General features: G+C 35.0%; 2 protein-coding genes across 20 annotated transcripts in view; one reads left to right on the forward strand and one right to left on the reverse strand.

Moving 5' to 3' along the window:
* The window catches only part of GIGYF2 (GRB10 interacting GYF protein 2), a 134,961-nt gene that overhangs the window by 55,901 nt on the left and 58,970 nt on the right, over positions 1-20,090 (forward strand). For 18 of the 19 annotated variants that reach the window (XR_004969477.1, XM_036320210.1, XM_036320213.1 and 15 more), the window contains one exon: positions 167-207. Coding sequence is in view for 17 of the 19 variants with exons in the window: in XM_036320210.1 (XP_036176103.1) it covers positions 167-207 (41 nt within the window). In the remaining 2 variants the exon portion in view is untranslated. Of the gene's footprint in view, positions 1-166; positions 208-9,797; positions 9,933-20,090 lie in introns of those variants that run through there. The other variant, XM_036320222.1, reaches the window with a different exon arrangement.
* Positions 7,099-15,240, reverse strand: KCNJ13 (potassium inwardly rectifying channel subfamily J member 13). Its single transcript, XM_036320224.1, has 3 exons — positions 15,131-15,240; positions 9,465-9,938; positions 7,099-7,721 (listed from the first exon to the last, which is right to left on the reverse strand). Exons 2-3 carry the CDS (start codon positions 9,922-9,924, stop codon positions 7,099-7,101), a joined length of 1,083 nt encoding a protein of 360 aa, XP_036176117.1. The 5' UTR covers positions 9,925-9,938; positions 15,131-15,240.

The following is a 20,090-nucleotide window of genomic DNA, read 5'->3' on the forward strand; positions in this document are numbered from 1 at the left end:
CATACTTGCTTTTCTGTAGTTTCCAAATATTAGGCAATAGCCATTTATTTGTTTTATAATTTGAAAGAGAAAAAAAATGTTATTAAAGAAACATAGGAAAGTGTGTGTTGTGGATGGAAAATCTGTATATTATTCTCAAATCTTGTTTGAAACTTGTCTTTTCTAGGGGTGATAGGCGTTTTGAAAAACCAGGACGAAAAGATGTAGGTAAGGCTTTCTTACTGTTTTGAAGTATTTTTGTCTGGATTTCCATGATACTAGTTTTTATTTATTATTTTATTTTACTATTATTATTTTTATTGATTGATTTTAGAGAGGAGGAGAGAGGGAGAGAGAAATAGAAACATTGTAAGATGATGATAAGAGAGAATCCTTGATCAGCTGCCTCCTGCACGACCCCCACTGGGGATCAAGCCTACAACCTGGGCATGTGCCTTGACTGGGAATCAAACTGTGACCTACTGGTTCATAGGTTGATGCTCAACCACTGAGCCACACTGGCTGGGCCATGATACGGGTTTTTAACAAGGTTCCGAAATAGGATACATTTATTAAAAATGGACTCAGTTACCTGCACCTCTCCAGTAGATGGGGTTGTAGCATTGTTGCATTGGAATTTCATGGTCACTTACGAGCTCTGTTATATGGAACCATGCTGTGGCATACAATCATTAGGATTTATTTGATTTTACCTTTTAGGTCTGTGTGTTCTCTGGAAGGCATATATTTTTTATTAAGGGTATGTTGTGAACTGAAATTTCAAGTGAGGAAATCAGTCTATTAAATTCTAGCATCTCAAAGGTGCAAAGAAAGAGAGAAAATGCTAGAATGTTGGCTTTCGTATAAGAGAGCAAAGGCTAAAATTATGAATGTTCTTTAGTCACTTATTTGGTCTTTTTGATGTGTAGTCTTTTTTTCTTGTTTTGAAATGAGAGCAGTCAAAATAATTGTATATTTAAGGTATCCACTGAATTAAGACAAACATAGTAAGAGAACAGAATTTCATTGTTTATGGTGAGTGAATCAGTTTATATTAAAGCTCTATAATGTTAAGATGGGCTTTCTGACTGATTAAAGGTACTGCCTTAAAAACTACCAGTAGGTATTATTAATATCAGAGACAAGTTCCAATTCATAGTAACATTACAGTTATGAAAATTACTATCCAAATTCCAAATTCCTAGAAGTACCAGGCAAGTTCTCCAGGGCATGATTCTGACAGTAGTAAACATTTCTCAAAAATATATGGTAGATAGGCAAATATCATTCACAGACTGATTTACAGATTGTTTTTTTTAAAACAAAAAGTAATTACAATACCATTTTTGCATCACTGTTTCCATATCAAAACTCATTTTAACATCAGTTATTTAAGTTTCTCATTATCGCATTAGGAATATAAATAAGAAGCCATTAAATGAGTGTAGCATGAAGAAATTTGGAACAGACTGGATAGATAACTTATTGCTAGCTGAATGGCTTTACTCATATTGTAGACCAGGGTTGGGCAATGTCCAGTGCCCATGAAATCATTTGGTCTGGCCCTGCCAAGGCATTAGGGGTGAGTTAATCAAATGTTTGGCCAAATATAGCAGGCTAGTTTTTAAGTTGATAATTTTGTATGGCCCGCGAATGATGTTATAAATATCCAAATGGCCCTTTACAGAAAAAAGGTTCCCCAGTCTGTTGTCGACTATTGGGTAGGTACTATCTTTGGGGGATTTGTCAGGACCTCTGCTCCCATCCTTATTTGATTCAGTACTTTTCCTAGTGAATTCAGAGAGGTAATGAAGAACAGTTTAAAAAGTACAGGGTTTGGAGTCAGAAGATCACGAGTAATCTAAGCTCACAGATATTCAGTAGTATCATAATAAATGGAGCTGGTAATGTTTTACATAATTATTGGGATTAAATCAGAGTGTGTGAACTAATTTATTCATTTAATGATTATTGAGTTCCTACTCATAGTCCTTGTGCTAGGTGATAAATAATTATTTCTTTTCACTGGATGACAGTGTTGGTGTGTGATCAGATTTTCAAGTCATTTATGTCTAGCAGAGGGATAGCTTTAGAGAGGAATAGTTGGAACTTAGGGTCAGAATTAAGGTGGAACAGATTTAATCAGATGGAAGTTTAACAGCAGAAAATGCAGTTTTGCATAAATAAACTCCACAGCTTAATATAGGGAGCAGTTGTGTAACAGCAGCCTTCTGGGGAAAGGCACAGCCCTTTTAGCTAACTGCTTAATGTTAATCAGTAGTGCCAGTGTGTCCAAGTACAGCATTTACTAGAAAAGTGTCCTCAATGAATCAGGTGATAGAGAGATCCACTGTATTTTATGTTGTCGCAGGAGAACTTAAGTATTGTGTTCGATACTGGAGCCACACCTTGAAAGGATCCATAGATTGGAATAGGATGATTGGACATTTGAAGTCCCATGGTGGGGAATGCATGAAGGAAATGGGTCTGTTTACATGGGAGGCAAGATTGTGGACAGGACAGAGTAGAGGAGAGTTTATAGGATCACTGTCTGCAAATATTTGTGTAAGAGAGGAATTTGACTTGCTTTGTATGAGTCTAATGGGCAGATTTAAGGAGGCAGATATTTGACAGTCTTAAAAAGATCTAATAGAGTTGTCTGAAAATGAATTGGATTGCCTAGTAGTGAGTTCCCTGTCATGGGAATAGCTTGATTTTAACTGCTTGAGTGAGAGTCACACTTTGATGGTTTGGACTAGATGAGTATAAAGATCCTTTTATCATTATTTGCCTTTCTCACATTTTAACTCTTTAATTCAATAGGGTAATTTTCCCAATCATCCACTGTTAAGAATATAGCCTCTTTTCTTTGCCAACGCAAAGAAAACGTATATTTTTTAAACGGCAGGTTCCATAAAACTAAATTGATGTGAAGTGTTTAAGAATATTAAGAAAGTGTTTCCTACTAAAATATCAGGGCATCTTCTGCAAATACATATTCAAATATATAATAGTGGCTTTTTGATAAGATGCTCACTTTCAAGATATTAACTGTGTTAATTATTCTGAGCTCTTTTTGTAAGCCACTTTTGTTGAAAATATTTGCTCATAATTGTATCTTATACTGTTCAGGAACAACAGTACTAAACTAGTTTGTTGGGACACTGATATACTATTGATCAATTGTGAGGTGTCCTATGACATTAAATTAAGATAATTTGAGTACTGAAGATTCCAGAATGATTTTTTTTTAAATTGGAGTTGGTCTTTATCATGTATTTGCTTCTTATGTGGAGAGAAATGGGTGTAATTAGAGATATCTGGGTAAGAATCAGTCATAACCCTTGTGAACACCCATGGGAGAATGTAGAAAGAGGCCTATGATAATGGATTCCTATTTAGTGGGAATTGATTGCTCCATAGGGGGAGATCAGTTCCAGTGATCATCTTGTAGTATGATTCTGTGAGGATGAAATGAAAAGATGATTAAAAAATAAGAAATGGTCCAAATGATACCAATAGGTTCATAGCCCAGTGTGACACCATTAGTGCATTTGGTGTGAAATACGTTGAAGTAGACCAAAAGCAGTTTTTGGTTATTAGGTCTCTGCTGGCAGTTAGTAATGTGGGCTTGTATATAAATAAAACTAGGCCTTATGATTTTTAGTATCTTCTTGTCCTCAGTTTGTTGGCACTATCATGGTATCTGCATTTAAGTTGATCTAACGTGGTCTTCCTGATAATGTATCCGAGATACATCACTGAGCTCCCAGGTGGTCCAGATTAGAGAGCTGTGCAGCCAGCAAGTAAGAGCTGCCATTTCCACCTCCCAGTCATTTCCCCCTCTTTCTATTTGCACTCCATTCTCCTGAAATGATAACGGCATCTTTGCAGAAAACTTAATTCTTTTTGTTGTTGTTGTTTTTTGGTTAATCCTCACGCAAGGATATTTTTCCATTGATTTTTAGGGAGAGTGGAAGAGAGAGGGAAAGACAGAAAGAAACATTGATGTGAGAGAAACACATTGAGTGGTTGCCTCCTGCATGAGCCCTGACCAGGGCCCGGGCCAGGGAGAAGCCTGCAACCGAGGTACGTGCCCTTGACTGGAATTGAACCCAGGACCCTTTGGTCCCCAGGCCAATGCTCTCAGAAAACTTAATCCTTAATGTAAAAACTGTGATTCTTTGAAGTGAAAGAATTATGAACAGTGCTTTTGGAAGCTTTCAACCCACTAGACCAGCGATTTTCAACTGGTGTGCTATGCCATACTGGTGTGCTGCAAGAATTTTTGAAACATGCAATACCTAACTACTTTAGTCAGCAGTGGTGACCTCTTTTTGCTTACTTAGGTTGTAAAAAATAAAAAAGACAACTTCCCTAGCCAGGTGGCTTGGCTAGTTGGATCGTTATCCCGTACACCAAAAGGTTGTGGGTTCGATTCCCAGTCAGGGTACATACCTAGGTTGCAGGTTTGATCCCCATTTGGGGTTCGAATGCGAGACAACTGCTTGATGTTTCTCTCCTACATCGATGTTTCTCTCTCTTTCTCTCTCTCGCTCTCAAAAAAAAAAAAAAATCAGTATAAACATATCCTTAGGTGAAGGCTTTTTAAAAAAAGCAGAAAGAAGAGACACAACAAGACACACAGAAATGATAACAGCCAACACAACAATAGCCACCAGTGTGAATGAATCAAAGTTACACCTTTTTCTTTTGTCAGATTGGCAAAAAATATACTTCTTCTGGTGTGCCATAGAATTTTAGTAATTAGTTTATGTATGCCATGAAAATTAAAAAGGTTGAAAATCGCTGCCCTAGATAAAAGTTTTTGATTGCATTTCTTAGTTGTCTATTTTTTAAACATTTAAAAAATAGCGTTAGTATACCAACTAGAGGGGGTTTTTTTTGGTCGGGATGGGTTTAGGGGTAAGTCATTCTAGTTTTCAGATACAAAGTTAATGTGTAAATAGTGTACTTCAATGGAGAATTTACTGCATCTATAAGGGCGGCTTAGATCCCAGATCTTTCTCATTCCCTTTGTTTTGTCATTTTGGGAAGTTTTGCTTAACTGTTGGAATTGTGATGTATGAAAGTGACATAGAGCTCTTAGGAAAAAACATACCATGTAAATCTTGATATAACTTTTATTTTCACAGGTTAGGTGAATCTTATTACTTTATTATAGAAAGAGGAATTACTGCTAATTGTTACAATAATTTTGGGTCGAAAAAAATCTAGTCTGGCTAGTACTTAAATTAAGAATGCCCAAGATTTTCAAACAGCCGAAGTTCACAATACTTAAGTTTCTGTGTCCTTGATATTCTTTTGCTATTACCAGTCTTAGATACTCCAAAATTCTTCTTAATTTCTTTTCCTTTTGGTCAAAGAGAAAAATGTGACTTGTTGCTGTGCCCTGCTCTTCACAACTGCTTGCTTTTACTCAGCTAGTATTTATTTCAAGAGATTATTCCTGTGTGGATCATCACCAGGAGGGAGGGTTAATCTTTCACTTTTCCCACATAAACCTGAATAAGGGAAATTTTAGAAAAGAAGAGCAACCACAAATCTATTTGAAATTTGATAGGGTGACTTATTTGGTTCTTAATTTGTTTGAGGACAGTTTGATTTTTTATTGAAATGAAAAGTATACAAAGGATAGTCTTAAACTGGATGTGTAAGGGAAAGGGCTCATTTTAGTATATATAAAGTAAAAATTGAAGCAGAAAAAGCATAATTCTCAGGGGGTATTAGATTTGGAAATAAGTAATAGATTTATCTAGTCCAACCTCCTACTGGTGAATAAACACTCATTTTTTGTTTATAGAAAAAACTATTTCAAGTTGGAAACAGGAATTTGAGGTTGAAAATACCTCATTGCCTAATTATTTTTTGCTTTATCTATTGGAGACTTTTTCCTAGTTGAATTACATCTAACTAAACCTTTATGTCTATAAAAACAAAATATATATGTACATTTATGAGTACTTATGAGTACATTTATGAGTTACTTAGAGCTGTCATTTTTTTATACAATTGAATGGATCATAGGTAGGAAGGGAATATTTTTACTTAGGTTGCAAGCCACTTAATGAGCAGTTTATTATAATTCTATTTGATTGTTATGCCGGTAGCTTTAATGTAGATACAATTTTGAATATCCTTATCAAAAGTACCCCCACAGGTTCCATTTGGGTTAGAGCTGATCTTATTTTCTCTAATCACATTCTGCCGCAAATGTATGAACATGTGATTGGGTGTCATGCTCAGATGTCTATGGCAGTGATGGCGAACCTTTTGAGCTCGGCGTGTCAGCATTTTGAAAAACCCTAACTTAACTCTGGTGCCGTGTCACTTATAGAAATTTTTTGATATTTGCAACCATAGTAAAACAAAGACTTATATTTTTGATATTTACTTTATATATTTGAATGCCATTTAACAAAGAAAAATCAACCAAAAAAATGAGTTCGCGTGTCACCTCTGACACACGTGTCATAGGTTCGCCATCACTGGTCTATGGAGTTATGCATAAGTCTATATTTTGCTGTTTTTCTTGTGGAGTTTTGTTGTTAGTTGTTAAAAACTAAGGTGGTATTACTTACCCAGTTTTGTAGTGTAAAGAACCAAAGAAATGATCTTTGTTGTCTTGAAAAAATAAGTTTTAAAAGGATGTTCACTAAATACTGTGAAATCATCTATCTACCTAGGAAGCTAGGTTTGAAACTAGACTGTTGCTTCAACTTGCAGATGAAAATGAGAGATTTATGGTTGATTTTCTTAGAGTTTAGATGTGTTAAACTTCACTGTCCATTTTACCTTCACCATTGCTATTATACCACATCTTTATAAATTCACCAACATTTCTGTATAAGTATCTGTCATGTGAGATACACTGATTTTAGGAGATAACCACAGATACAAACTTTGTAAAGTAGAATGTTATATTTCCAGAATGTGTATTGTTAGCTCAGCCATTTTTTATGGGCTTAGGCTCGATGTAATCAGAGAGATGTAATCATCTTTGGAAAAAAAGAACATGAGATATGATGAAGGAAAAGTAGCTGCATAACTGGCTGGATATATTTAATACATTAAAAAATAGGGTGCTATGAATACATCTTATTCTGTTAGTCCTGTTTCAGAGATCTGAAAATTGTCAATGCTTTGTCCATTGATACGGATATCCAGGTCAGTCCTGTTTGGGCTCTTAGAGACCAGAGGAGTTGGAAGTTCAGGAACAGTCTTGTCAAAATTCTCCATCTTGATTTGATACTCACCTTTGGAACCTCGGGTCAACAGAGATGCAAAACAGTGATGTAACATGATCTCAGAGGGTAGGTAGGATGTCCTCCTTTGGCATATTTCTCCAGTGCCTTCTTGCATTGCTGAGAGGAACACAACCAATTCAAAGTGGGGAGGATTTTCATGCTGGAGCAGAGTAGCCAGAGGACTCGAAGGTATAATGGAGTGATAGTAGGTTAATGGAAAGATAAAGAATGGACATTCCTCAGAACTGATGCCATCAAGGTGGAAGTCCACACTAGTTTGGTAGAGTTCTCCATTTTCTCTTTCCTGATAGAGTATAGCTGAGACCCGAACACTGGTTAGAGGGCTAGGTCGAGTGTTGGCCACTTGGAAAATAAGGTTAGGTTTGCCATCTAAATGAGTCACTACTGCCATGTCAGTGAAGCGAATTGAGAACGCTCGATTTTTTGGGCGGGCAATCTTCGCCACAAAGGCACCTAAATTAGAAACCATTAAGTTTTGTTTTTAGAATGAGTACTGTACATGACAATACGTTTTCTGCATGAGAAGGGTATATCAAATGGGTAATACATTTCTTGGTGCCATGCGTTCCAAATAAGTCAGGAATTGAACTCATTAATTTGAATAGTCTTATTTGCCTGAAGAAATTTTGAAAGTGTACATACTCTTTTTAAAAAAATTATGATTTCAAAATGGATAAGCAAAATTCATTTTGTTACATAGAAATTTAAAACTTTATCCTCTAGTATGTTTTAAAGTCAAAGAATAGTTATTTCCTATATTCCTGCCCTTTAAGAAAAAAAAAAAGAAGTGACAAAATAAATTCAGTTTAAGTGCAGATTACTTCAAGCCTACATAAAGATTACATTCAAAGTAGAATGATTTGGGGTGGGGAAGGGACCATAGATACACTAAAGAATATTTTAACTTTGAAATTTATCCCCATACACACTTTTTTTTTTTTTTAAAGAAGACTCTGGCTCTAAGGTGATTTCAGTGCATCTTTCAGGTACATCCTTCTTGTTCCCCAGAGCTATAGATTAGATTAAAGTTTCTTAACTGCTTTTGTGCCACAGGTCTTCTTGGCAGGTAGATCTATGGAATTATGCTTTACATGCATACAAATAAGATATGTACAAAGAAAACCAAATATATTGAAATCTGGTTGAATTATGTTTAAAAATGTATTATAGTGCTATGTGTGATTTACTAGTACATTAAATAACAAAATATAGTGGTGGATTTAGTACTGTAATGTTGAAGTATAGTGTGAATATGAAAATATCTGTGATTTCTGTTTGCATCAAAGTGTTATTGATGTTACTGTTTTTTGCCTATATTTATAATCAAAGGAAATATCAAATTTCAGTTAGGAGTTAGTGAAAAAAGATGCAAGTTTTTCTTAAGTAAGTTCACAGATCCTCTAAATTTTATCTAATGGCTAATCCAGTTTAAGAACTCTTATTGTAAAGGTTAAGTGATTTGTTACAGGTTGTGAAGCCACTTGTTGGCACACTGGGACTTCATTCTAGATCACTCTGCATATGGCCATTGCTTACCTTCTCAGATTATTACTGGTAGTGTGTTAAGACCAGGGTTTCTTCCTTTTTCTTAAAATTGTTTTTACTTGTACATATCACTTATAAAAAGTACATTAGCCCTACTTGTTGCTGCGTTCTAAGCAAAATTTTATAATCTCTGTGGCTATATTTCTAGTGCATTTCGTTAAGAATGTATATACTTGTATTTATATACATACAATGTTGACTTTGGTGCTCTGGACTCACTAGCGTTGAATAAATGTTGAAAAGATGAACTCAGAGGAGAAAATTCTAGCCAAGTTTAAAATATCAAATTCTTTCATTAGGTAAAATGTCAAAATATGTGCTGATATTTATTCACTTATTTAATGAAATATTTAGCTTCTCTGAAAATTTTTTCATAGTTTTTTTTTTGTTTTGTTTTGTTTTTGCATAAGAGGTTGCTGCAAGTTAGTGTCATAATGGTTCCTTTTTTCTTAAGAAGTTCCAATAGGTAAAATTTAAGTATAGAGTCATGTTTCTTATAATCTCCCCTATCATTTGTCCCTAGACTCTCTTTTCAATCTCAGACATTACCTGCTAATAATGCAAAGAAATGATTCTATAGCACAGTTGCTAATTACTGACTATACCCTTTCTAGAACTTTCATACATTTTTTTAAGAACAAAAACAATTACCTGTGATAAAAGCCTCTAGCATGAGGCCTAGGAGCATTTGTATGGCAAGGAGGGCGATTGCACTTGGACAGTCACCACTGGGGAACATGGTACCATAACCAATTGTGAGTTGTGTCTCCAGGGAGAAGGAGAATGCAGCTGTGAAACTGGTGATGTACTTGACACAGATAGTGTGGTTTTCAGGTGGGGCATCATGATCTAGTTCCAGATCACCATTCATCTCAGCTAGCACATACCAGAGCACTGCAAAGACAAGCCAGTGGACAACAAAAGAAGCAGAAAAGACCAACATCATCCAGCGCCAGCGCATGTCCATTAGGATTCCCCAGGCATCTCGAAGATAGACAAGACCTCTTTGAGCGCCATCCATTTGAAGTGTGCTGTGGCCATCCTTGGTGACCATCCTTCGGTATCTCTGAGTTAGGAGAGGAGCATTAACCTTGCAATTGCTGCCATCCATCTCAGGCGGTAAATCTTTGAAATCAAGAGATTTACAGTTAATGTTAATACATTCTGAGACCTCATTCACTATGTAATTTCTTTGGAATGCTTTCTTGACTGTTGCACAGGCTTTTCCAGTCTGACACTGTCTCTTTTCTCTTTACATAAAGTGGCTAATCCTGGTTTGACTTAGGATAGCTCTTATTGTTTCCTAGAATGACTGTTAAAATATTGTTTGGCATTTTAACATTTTCAAGTATATTTTAAAATTTCTAAAGGTTGGGATTATGGTTTATGGCTTATTAACACCCCTTATCTTTCTTGCACAAGTCCAGTCATTGAGCATTTATTGACTTGACTAAACATATGTGTAAATAAAAACTTTACATAATTATTTAATGATTTATAATTATGGAGGACCCATAATTATAAGAATTGTTAAAAATATGTTTCTCTGTGTAAATAAATAGAAATCATTTAGAAGTATAAATAAATAGAAATCATTTGAAAGTTAAACTGTCTATAAATGTTTCGACACCAAACTTAGTGCTAGGACAAGACTAAACTTTTAGAGAGTCATAGTTCTAATATATGCTTTTTAGTTAGTTATTTAAATTTTTATTTGTGTTTGCCACTTTGTGGCCATCTTCATGGACTCTTTTCCTTCCTGGCTGATGAATTGATGCCCTCTTAAAATATTCTCAATGCTGATTAGATTATAGGATAGAGAATTATTTTCTTGGAAAAATAAGGAATTCTAGGTAGAGATTCCTAGATAATATTAATTTTGAAAGTAAATAAACCAGAAAATAACGCTTCAAGTTTAATGAGCTAAAATAATCATTAGTACATCAAATGGCAATTTAAAAAAGATACTATAATTAGTTTTTAGCTGTAAACAGTATTTATCAGTGGTTCTCTTTTCTCTGTGTGGTGAGTAGAAATATACTGTGTGTTTTCTATGTGACCATCTTTGCATCTTGAGACTTGTGTAGAGGCTACCAGGTACTGAATGGGAAATGCTGCTTTGCCCCTGGAATACTCTTCTTTGCTACAGTTCAATAGTAGGTGTTATATTTGACTTTTTCTTTGCTTTTTCCTTTAGAAGTAGATGCCCTTGGAAGTATTGCAAGGCACTGTCCTTCCTGTCTTTTGAAGGACAGTGCTGCTTAATTGGACTAGAGGCATATATAGACTTAGCCTGTTGCTTAGGTTTACTGGATTCTTCCTATCCTGTGTTGTTGGAATTGAACATTGCCCAGCTGAGTATATGCTTTCTCTTTTGTCCTGAGGCTAATTTATTGTTTATTGGTGATATTAGACAGTGTCTTGTATTTTTTTCCAGATTTTAGTTACTGATGGAACACTAAAATGATTGATAAACTTATTTAGATTAGATAGCCATTTCAGTTTCATATTATAAACTTTTAAAAAACTTAGGGCATTAATGTTTTATAACTTTTTATTCCTAACAAGTTGTTATTATCATTTTACTTAGTATATATTTTTTTCTTGCCACAGCTATTTAATGACTCATTTTGCTAGATTCTTTAAATGTTTTAGGAGACCTGCTCTCTGCCTTTTTGGAAATAACAACAACTGTAAACAGGCACTGTGCTCCATGCTTTTGTATTGCATTATCTCTAATTCTTTGGTATCTCAGCAAGATAGACATTATTATCCCATTTTTCAGATGAAGTCACCAAGGATCAGGCAGATAAAAGAAATGTACACAGGCAGATGGGGGCCATGGATTATTTGAATTATTAACCAAATCTGTCTAACTTCACAGCTGGTTAATTTATTTTTATTTTTTACTACAAGAAGATGTCTATTTAGAGAGTTTGGTGAAATAAAAGTCTTTCCCAAGTTAATTGGTATTACAGTCACAAAAAGTCTGACAGCAGATGTTTTAGCATCTTTAGTAGATGCTCTTTTTGTCCCCTTAACTGTCTCAGGTATCTATTTTAAACCATTGTTAACTTTTTACATGATTTTATGACAGTAATGATTAATAATATTAGCTAATATATATATGGTTTGTTGTGTGCCAGGAATCATACCAAACACTTCACATATATTAACTTATATGAAGTCAATAGCCAATGCCTGGCGAGAGAGAGTACCTTCTCAATAAGTATTCGCTTTACTGTAATTAATAAATTTTTTAACTTTTGCAGTAAAAGTACAATTAGTATGCTCATTTTACAGATAATGAAACTAAGGCACAGTGAGTTTCCTAAGATCACAAAGGTAGCAAGTAATGGTGAATCCCATACCAAGTCCATAGTTCAGAGTTAGTGCTATATTGTCTCTTTGGCCCTGGTTAGCCTTCATAAAGAAACACAAAGTTTTATTTGACAAATTTTGTTCAAGAGCCACTACAGAATATTTGTTTTTTCAGGAATGCTTGCTTAGGTTCAGACCTGTGATTTGCAGGCAAAAATATATTTTCACTTAAGGAAGACAGCTTGCAAGATTTGAAGATTAGTAGAATCAGAATTATTACATAGTCAATTTAGGATTCTGCAGACTAGAGAATTAAAACAAAACGTGGAGAGGAGAGTTTTTATACGGCATTGCCAAATTTGTATTTTGCCAGAAGAGAAAATACTTTAAAAAATATTATGATAATATTATCATAATTTTGTGAAAGACATTTTGACACTTGAAGAATGTCAGAACCACTGCATGGTTCTATATTGTCCATGGCATTGTCCTTAACTGTTTCTTACTTCCTGCCTGTGTGAAAATGCTCATCACAGAACTTTACACTAGTGCTTATTCCACTTTGGGAACCACTGATTGCTTTTTATTTCACAGTAATTTCTGGGTAGGGAGAAATCTACATGATTCTTCTTGATTTTCTTACATTTTTTTTTACTTTTTTTTTTTAAATTCAGAGAGGAAAGGAGAGGGTGAGAGTGATAGAAACATCAATGATAGAGAGAATCACTGATCAGCTGCCTCCTGCACACCCTACACTGAGGATCGAGCCTGCAACCTGGGCATGTGCCCTGACTGGGAATCGAACTGTGGCCTCCTAGTTCATATGTCGACACTCAACCACTAAGCCACGCAGGCCAAGCAATTCTTCTTGATTTTCAACCTGCTTTGTTAAGTTATAAAATGCATTACCTGGGAGATAGTCTTTATATACATACTATAGCTAACAATTATTCTCATTTGGGCCTTTGCAGGATTGTTACTTATAGCACTCATGCTCTAGGCCAGTGGTGGGGAACGCCCCGTCTGTGGGCCATAAAAGCCCCACGAAGTCATTTGGTCTGGCCCTGCCAAGGCATTAGGGGTGAGTTAATTAAATGTTTAACCAAATATAGCAGGCTAATTTTCAAGTTGATAATTTTGTATGGCCCATGAATGATGTTATAAATATCCAAATGGCCCTTGGCAGAAAAGAAGTTTCCCACCCCTGCTCTAGGCTTTTATAATTTTATTTTTTCTCTCTTGCAGCTAAATAACTATATATACATTGAAAAATCTTTGAACAGGAAAGTCAAAAAGCTAATATCAAAGCAGCAAAGCAATCTCTTGCTAGATCTTGTTCAGATCGTGTTGCGGAGTGGAATAGTTGAGAGAAGTAAGATTTTCATTCTCGCCTAACAGATTACCCTGTATGACTCCATTCTTTGGACTCGTGTATTCACTGTATGTAGTACTAGGAAGACCAGGTGGGGAATCAAGCTGGCCAGGTTCTAGCTGTGTTGATTCCATAGCTGTGTCAGTGTGGGAAAGCCACCCAATCCCCTTGGTCAGGCTTCTTTATATTAAAAAAGGAAAGAGAAGAGGGAATTAAATGACATGATACTTTAAAACCCTACAGGTTTGTAAACTTATTACCATTTCCCTCAGCTGATAGGTTTTCTCTGTTAGTGTCTCATGAATAGATGTTATGTTTATGCTATTAAATTCCAAGTAATTTTCATATCCCTGTAGGCACACAAATGTGTTTTGAAATTTTTATTTTTAAATTATAGTTGACATACAATATTATATTAGTTTTAGGTGTACAACATAGTGATTAGATGTTTATATATCTTATGAAGTGATGACCACAATAAGGTTAGTAACCATCTGTCACCCACCATACATCGTTATTACAGTATTATTGACTGTATTCCCTATGCTGTGCATTATATCCCCATGACTAGTTTTGTAATTGGCAGTTTGTACTTGTTAGTCTCTTCACCTTTTTTGCCCATTTCCTCCACATGCCTCCCACCTGGTAACCATCAGTTTGTTCTCTATATCTATGAATTTGTTTGTTTTTATTGTATTTATCTTGGTTTGTATTCATGTGATTTTCATAAAATCATCCCAATAGAAAGTAGAATTGAAGATTGGGAAGGTTTGCTTGTATCACTCTCTGTGGGCTATAAAAATTTTGTCCACTTATAAACTCTTTGGTGGAAAAAATAGTGCTTTATACAAATGATAGTTTGGCTGCTTCATTGGTCATCAAAATAATTGATTTATTCTACTCATTAGATTGTAGCTTAAAAACTGTCTTTTATTAACATGTAATATAGTTAGTATAGTTCCTATTAAACAGTGTAGATACAGACTATAACAACAAATGTTAAATGATTACAGTATTACTATGTATTTGTTCACATCTGGTATAAACACTTTAAGACCTTCTAGGGAGTCTTAAAATTGTCTTTCCTGTTCCTCCATAATTAGGGCAAACAGTGTGAGTTCTAACTCTATTATATAAGCTCAGAGAGTCTTTTAAATTCTTATTTGCAGAAACATCTACTTTCACTAATCCATGCTTAAAACAGAATTTAAAATTAGGATACTCATCACTTTTTCATGGATTAAAAAATTAAAAAAGTTTTTCTTTTTGTCATTTGTTTTTATATGCTCATTTGGGGTTCTTTAATCCCTTTCAAAAGAAAAAGATACATTTTGTTATAAGTTGTTGAAAAATTTTTTAGGGTTTTTCTCTTCTACTCGTTTCTATATTATAAGGGAGAATTATTATACATTTAATAAAACAATTAAGAAGAAAATTTTCAGTAATGCTTTCAGTAGGATCCATTATTCCATTTCAAAAATTTAAGGAAAAAGAATAAAGAACCTTAATGTATGTTTTAAAATTCTATTGGCAATATCTAGCTCAATCCCTATTTACCAGCATTTTCTTTCTCTGTTCCCCTTTAAAGAAAGAAATAAGAATGAATATTATTTGATGTACTCACCAGTTTTTTGCTGGGTCAGACTATATGCACAGGTAGGTCTTGAGGAAACTTTGAAAGTCAGCCTTTTTGATGAGGTAATTTACTCTGCAAGTCTAGTTTGTAGGTTCTCTTCTTGGACTGGGTTTACAGTTCACATTCCTCTGTTTATAATGTCTTGGGGGTTGGTTTCAGCTGAAGCTGATGTGATTGGTCACTTAGTCTGCAGGGGGGCCAATTAGCTCTGATCATGTGGAAAAGAATGCTGGTTTATTAGGAGGTCTTTCTTTACCCAACACAAACCTTAACAACTCTGGTTAAAGCCTCCAGAACTGACTTGGAGAAGGGGTGCATTTTTTCCCTCTAATCTGGACCGGTTTTTAGTAAGTTTGCATAATCTTACTTAAGAATTTATTTAAAAGTTCAAAGGGATAAAATTCCCTGCAAGATTTCTTTTCAGACGTCTTTCCTTATATAGCATGTTGAAGTGTGAGGTATTTCCTTTACTAATCGTTTTTTTCCTCCATTTCTTTGGGGAAGATATCCTTGGATAGGGACTTTTAGATATGAATTAGTGAATTTATTTTTACCAGTTTTCATATACCATCTCATCAGAATGGCTGTCACTAACTCTAGAACTAGTAATATAGGTAATTTAGTTACCTGAAATATTTTTTGGGGGGTGGCAAGGAGGCAGACTTTTTTTTTAAAGACTATGTACAGAGACCTTGAATAAGAATAAACTTTTTTGGTACATTGTACTTATGTTTAAAAAACACATCTGTGTGAAAACTGAAAAGTTGTCTTAAGGCATGCTTTAGTGGTGTTTAGGAGAAGTTTCCCTGAGAAATATGATGATATGCAGTAAATCATAGTATTCAGGGTTCAGAAAATTTAACTTAACATCAATATAATGTTTAGCTGGAAACATCTGTGATATTTAAACCTTAAAATAAGCTGTGGGATGGCTTTGTATAATATAATGCCTTACTGAGCAATACTTTTCTCCACTTCCATTAGCTGCTGATTTTAAAACTTTGATCAAATGTCACATGTAAGAGGATCTTAGAAACAAAGGCTGCGATTATTCAAAGTAAAATCATGGAAGGCCTGCTGGGAAAATTATTAATGTAGACCAATATAATGCTACTTAGAAAGTGAAATCCGCCTTTGTAGATTCCTTCCCCGCTCCTCACAATTAAAAAAATATATTAATTCCTTCTTTGTTTTATTAATGCCAAACATTTCAATACAAGTTCAGACACAGCATTGGAAACTATGACCTTCAGAACTAGAGAAGGTAAAAGCATAAAGGAATGACTTGTGATGTGATGTTGGTTTCCTGCCTGTGCTGGTAGGAATTATACTTTATATCAATTGACAGTTAACTTTTTGTTTTGTTTTGTTTTGTTTTTTGGGGGGAGGGGTGGAGTTAAGCCAGAGTAAATACAGTGTAACATTGCCTTTCAAAAAGCAGAAGTATTGGAGTGTATCTGCCATGTGTCTTGAATAGACATTACAGCAAGCAAGATAGTTAAGGATTTTACCAAACTTAGAAGCCTCTTTCCATAATAAAGGGGTGAGCAAAAGTAGGTTTACAGTTGTTTGTATGGAGAATGATAAAACAATTAATAGCTAATAACACAAGAACAAACTTGGGTATACTCACAAATATAAATCTACTTTTGCCCGCCCCTGTATTGAGGCAAAAATGATTTGGCAAAATGATCATCAAGAACTGTCTCAAGTGAAAAAGTGTAATAGTTTCTGGATTTCTATAATTTGAAAGTTTGGTAGGGTCTCTACACGGTAATTCCTAATTGCTAACTGTGTGGATAATGTAGATCAAATCAGCTTTGGAGTTCTTCTCAGGAGCACAGCACTCCCATTATAATAGCCTGAGCAGTTAAATTCATTTCTGGTTGAGTTGCCCGATTAGCTGAGATGAAACTGATTTTGGAACAGATGATATGCCAGTTTCATTCTAATACACAGGGCCCTCCTATCTAAACAGAATTAGTGATTTTGATTGGAGATAGCTCTAAAACATCTGTGAATGAATATATATGCTAGATATCTGTTTATTTATTTATTTTTTATTCAAATTTTAATGATTAAGCAAGGTGCCAAGACCAGGTAGGTTATTCTTTATTAAATTCAGTTCTCTGTCCCTGAAGGTGTTGGATTTTTTTCTTTTTGCCTGCAGTAATTCAGTATATAATCCCAAACTGTGCCGCCTTGTACTTGAAAACAACAAAAACTTTAGTGGAGTGCAGTGTCCTGCCTATATGCAGATAATCTCCCAACTTCAAAACTTTAGCCCTGGCTCCAATGTTCTTTCTTACGTAGTGCACTTAGCTTTCTTTAAAAGGTGCCTCTTGTCTTTCCAGTTCTGCATTCGCGCTCACCTTCTGATCATCTTCCCCAGATATTTCAGGCAGTGTCTGCGTGTATACCAGCAGGGGACTGAGCAAGAAGATTTTAGGGATATGGAGCATAATCAAATCACATGAGATGCCTTTTCAAAGAGATTCTGATATGCTGCAGCCCCTCTTGTTTCTTCCTTCTAGCCAGGAGCTGCTGTGTTTTCAGGACTCATGCTAACCAGAGAAGCAGATTGTTTCCTTTCGGGGGTTAAGATGGGAAAAAAGTTGCAAATCTCTGGATATAGAATTTAACCTACTCCATTCTAGCCACCATGAGTTTTGTTTGCAAGTAATTGCGGAAAAAAAGTAGATACTAATAACTGGATGGGATTCCCTTTTACTGTTTCTCTAGCATTAGAAAATATTTTTAGTGTTGATCAGAGAATATATATCTGAATAAAGGAATACAATACTCGCTAGAAAAATTTGCACATAAACAAGCTTCAAAGTCTGTCCCATAATTCCACTTTTGCTTTTGGAGTTTGGGCACTTGTAAGTTCCAAGTCTCACAGCTGTAGATTTTGTTGGCTGGGAGCCTCCTTGCTCCATCTGAAGTTTTCCATAAACACCATGTTTGGCTGTGTGTCAAACATGCACACAGGTGCCCTTTTACTGCTCTTTCTCCTTAGGAAGTCCACTCAATTAGACCAGTCTAAAACCAATAGTGTGTTTTAATTTAATTTTATTTTTAGAAGAATCCTGTTGAGAAGTAATACTTTAAGACAGAAACAAGTATTCATTGCCATTGAGGAAACTATTTAGAAATGAAGTACCTTTGTATTTTAGCACCTTTTATACATCTTGAATTACTGTGATGTAAGAACAAACGTGTTACACAATATAGTTTGCTCACAAAAATGGTCGTGTTTGTTATGTTGAATAGAAAAATGTACATTTTAAATTTGTGTTTACCTTTTGGAAGTCACAGATACCCTTATGACTCTGACAAAAACCTTAGACCAGTGGTTCTCAACCTTCCTAATGCCGCGACCCTTTAATCAGTTCCTCATGTTGTGGTGACCCCCAATTTCATTGTTACAAATTGAACATCATTAAAGCATAGTGATTAATCACAAAAACAATATGTAATTATATATGTGTTTTCCGATGGTCTCAGGTGACCCCTGTGAAAGGGTCGTTTGACCCCAAAGGGGTCGCGACCCACAGATTGAGAACCGCTGCCTTAGACCCTTTTCCCTGAAAAAAAGAAAAAACATGCCAGTGCATATGTGCTTTCAGTTCAAGGATTCATAGCCCCCGAGCTCATTTATTGACTAGCTTAGAAATATTTGGTGCTGGCATTAATTTTCAAATTATTCAATTGCGTTTACTTTAAAATCATCTTGTTTACAAGTTAATCTGTTAAGATTTTTAAAAGAAGTCAACTAAAATATTTGGTTACTCAATTTTGTCATAATGCTGATGTTATAAAAGGAGGAAGACTTTGATTTTAAATGCTAAGAAAGGCCATGTTGGTGCCCCTCACTCATTTTAGCCATGGTCAGTATGGAATCCTAGAATAATTTAGACATGAAAGGAACTTTAGATATTAATCTTCTAAGTTGCCCATGAATGACTTTAATATTTATCCTTAATTTAAAATTATATCGGTAATATGCAGGGTGGGCAAAAGTAGGTTTATCATTGTGAGTACACAAAACAGAGTTAACAAAGCTATTGTAATAATCATAACCTGCATGTTTTTTTCCATCCTTACTTTTGCCCACCTGTGTACAAATATTTTTTTAACTCAAATTATACAGATGTTCTCTCAGACACCTCTACTCTCCACCCAGATTTATACAAGTACAAGTCTGTTGTAATCATTTAGGTTATAAAGGATTTATTTTAATGTTTTAGATCAATTTTTGTATACAGTGTAATTTTTAGTTGCATTAGCAATAATTGGAAAGTATATTTTAATTTCTTAAAATATGTTTTTATTGATTTTTAGAGAGATAGGAAGGGAGAAGGAATCTCTCTTAATGTCCAATGAAAGAAGTTAGAGAGAGATAGAAATATCAATGAGAGAGAAATATCATCGATCAACTGCCTCCTGCATGTCCCCTACTGGGTATCGAGCCCGCAAACCCGGGCATGTGTCCTGATTAGGAATCGAACTGGTGTCCTCTTTGTTCCTGGGTTGACGCTCAACTGCTTGAGCCACACCAGCCAGACTGGAAAGTGTATTTTATTAGATAGTGCTTGAAATTAATTTTTCCTTCAAATTAATTTCTAGAGTGAAGTTTTTACATTGAGTAAATTGGTCTTAATACTTTTTTCAGAGGTATATATTATTTCTGCTAGAACATTTAATAAGTTTAGTTTCATCTTCCCCCTTTTAGAGATGTTGTCTGTCCCCATGTTGTTCCATGCATGGTATGTTTATTGCCCTTGTAGAGTTTATTAGATTTAGATCCAAGATATTTCTCTTTCTACTTTAGTTTTTCTAGAATTTCTGACTGCTTCTGATGGATTTAACTTGTGAGTAAACCCTGGGTTAGGATTTTGACACCTATGTTCTATTTCTGATTTGGTCACTACTCAGCTATGTGACT

This window comes from Myotis myotis, unplaced genomic scaffold (assembly GCF_014108235.1).
Source record: "Myotis myotis isolate mMyoMyo1 unplaced genomic scaffold, mMyoMyo1.p scaffold_m19_p_8, whole genome shotgun sequence".
NCBI lineage: Eukaryota > Metazoa > Chordata > Mammalia > Chiroptera > Vespertilionidae > Myotis > Myotis myotis.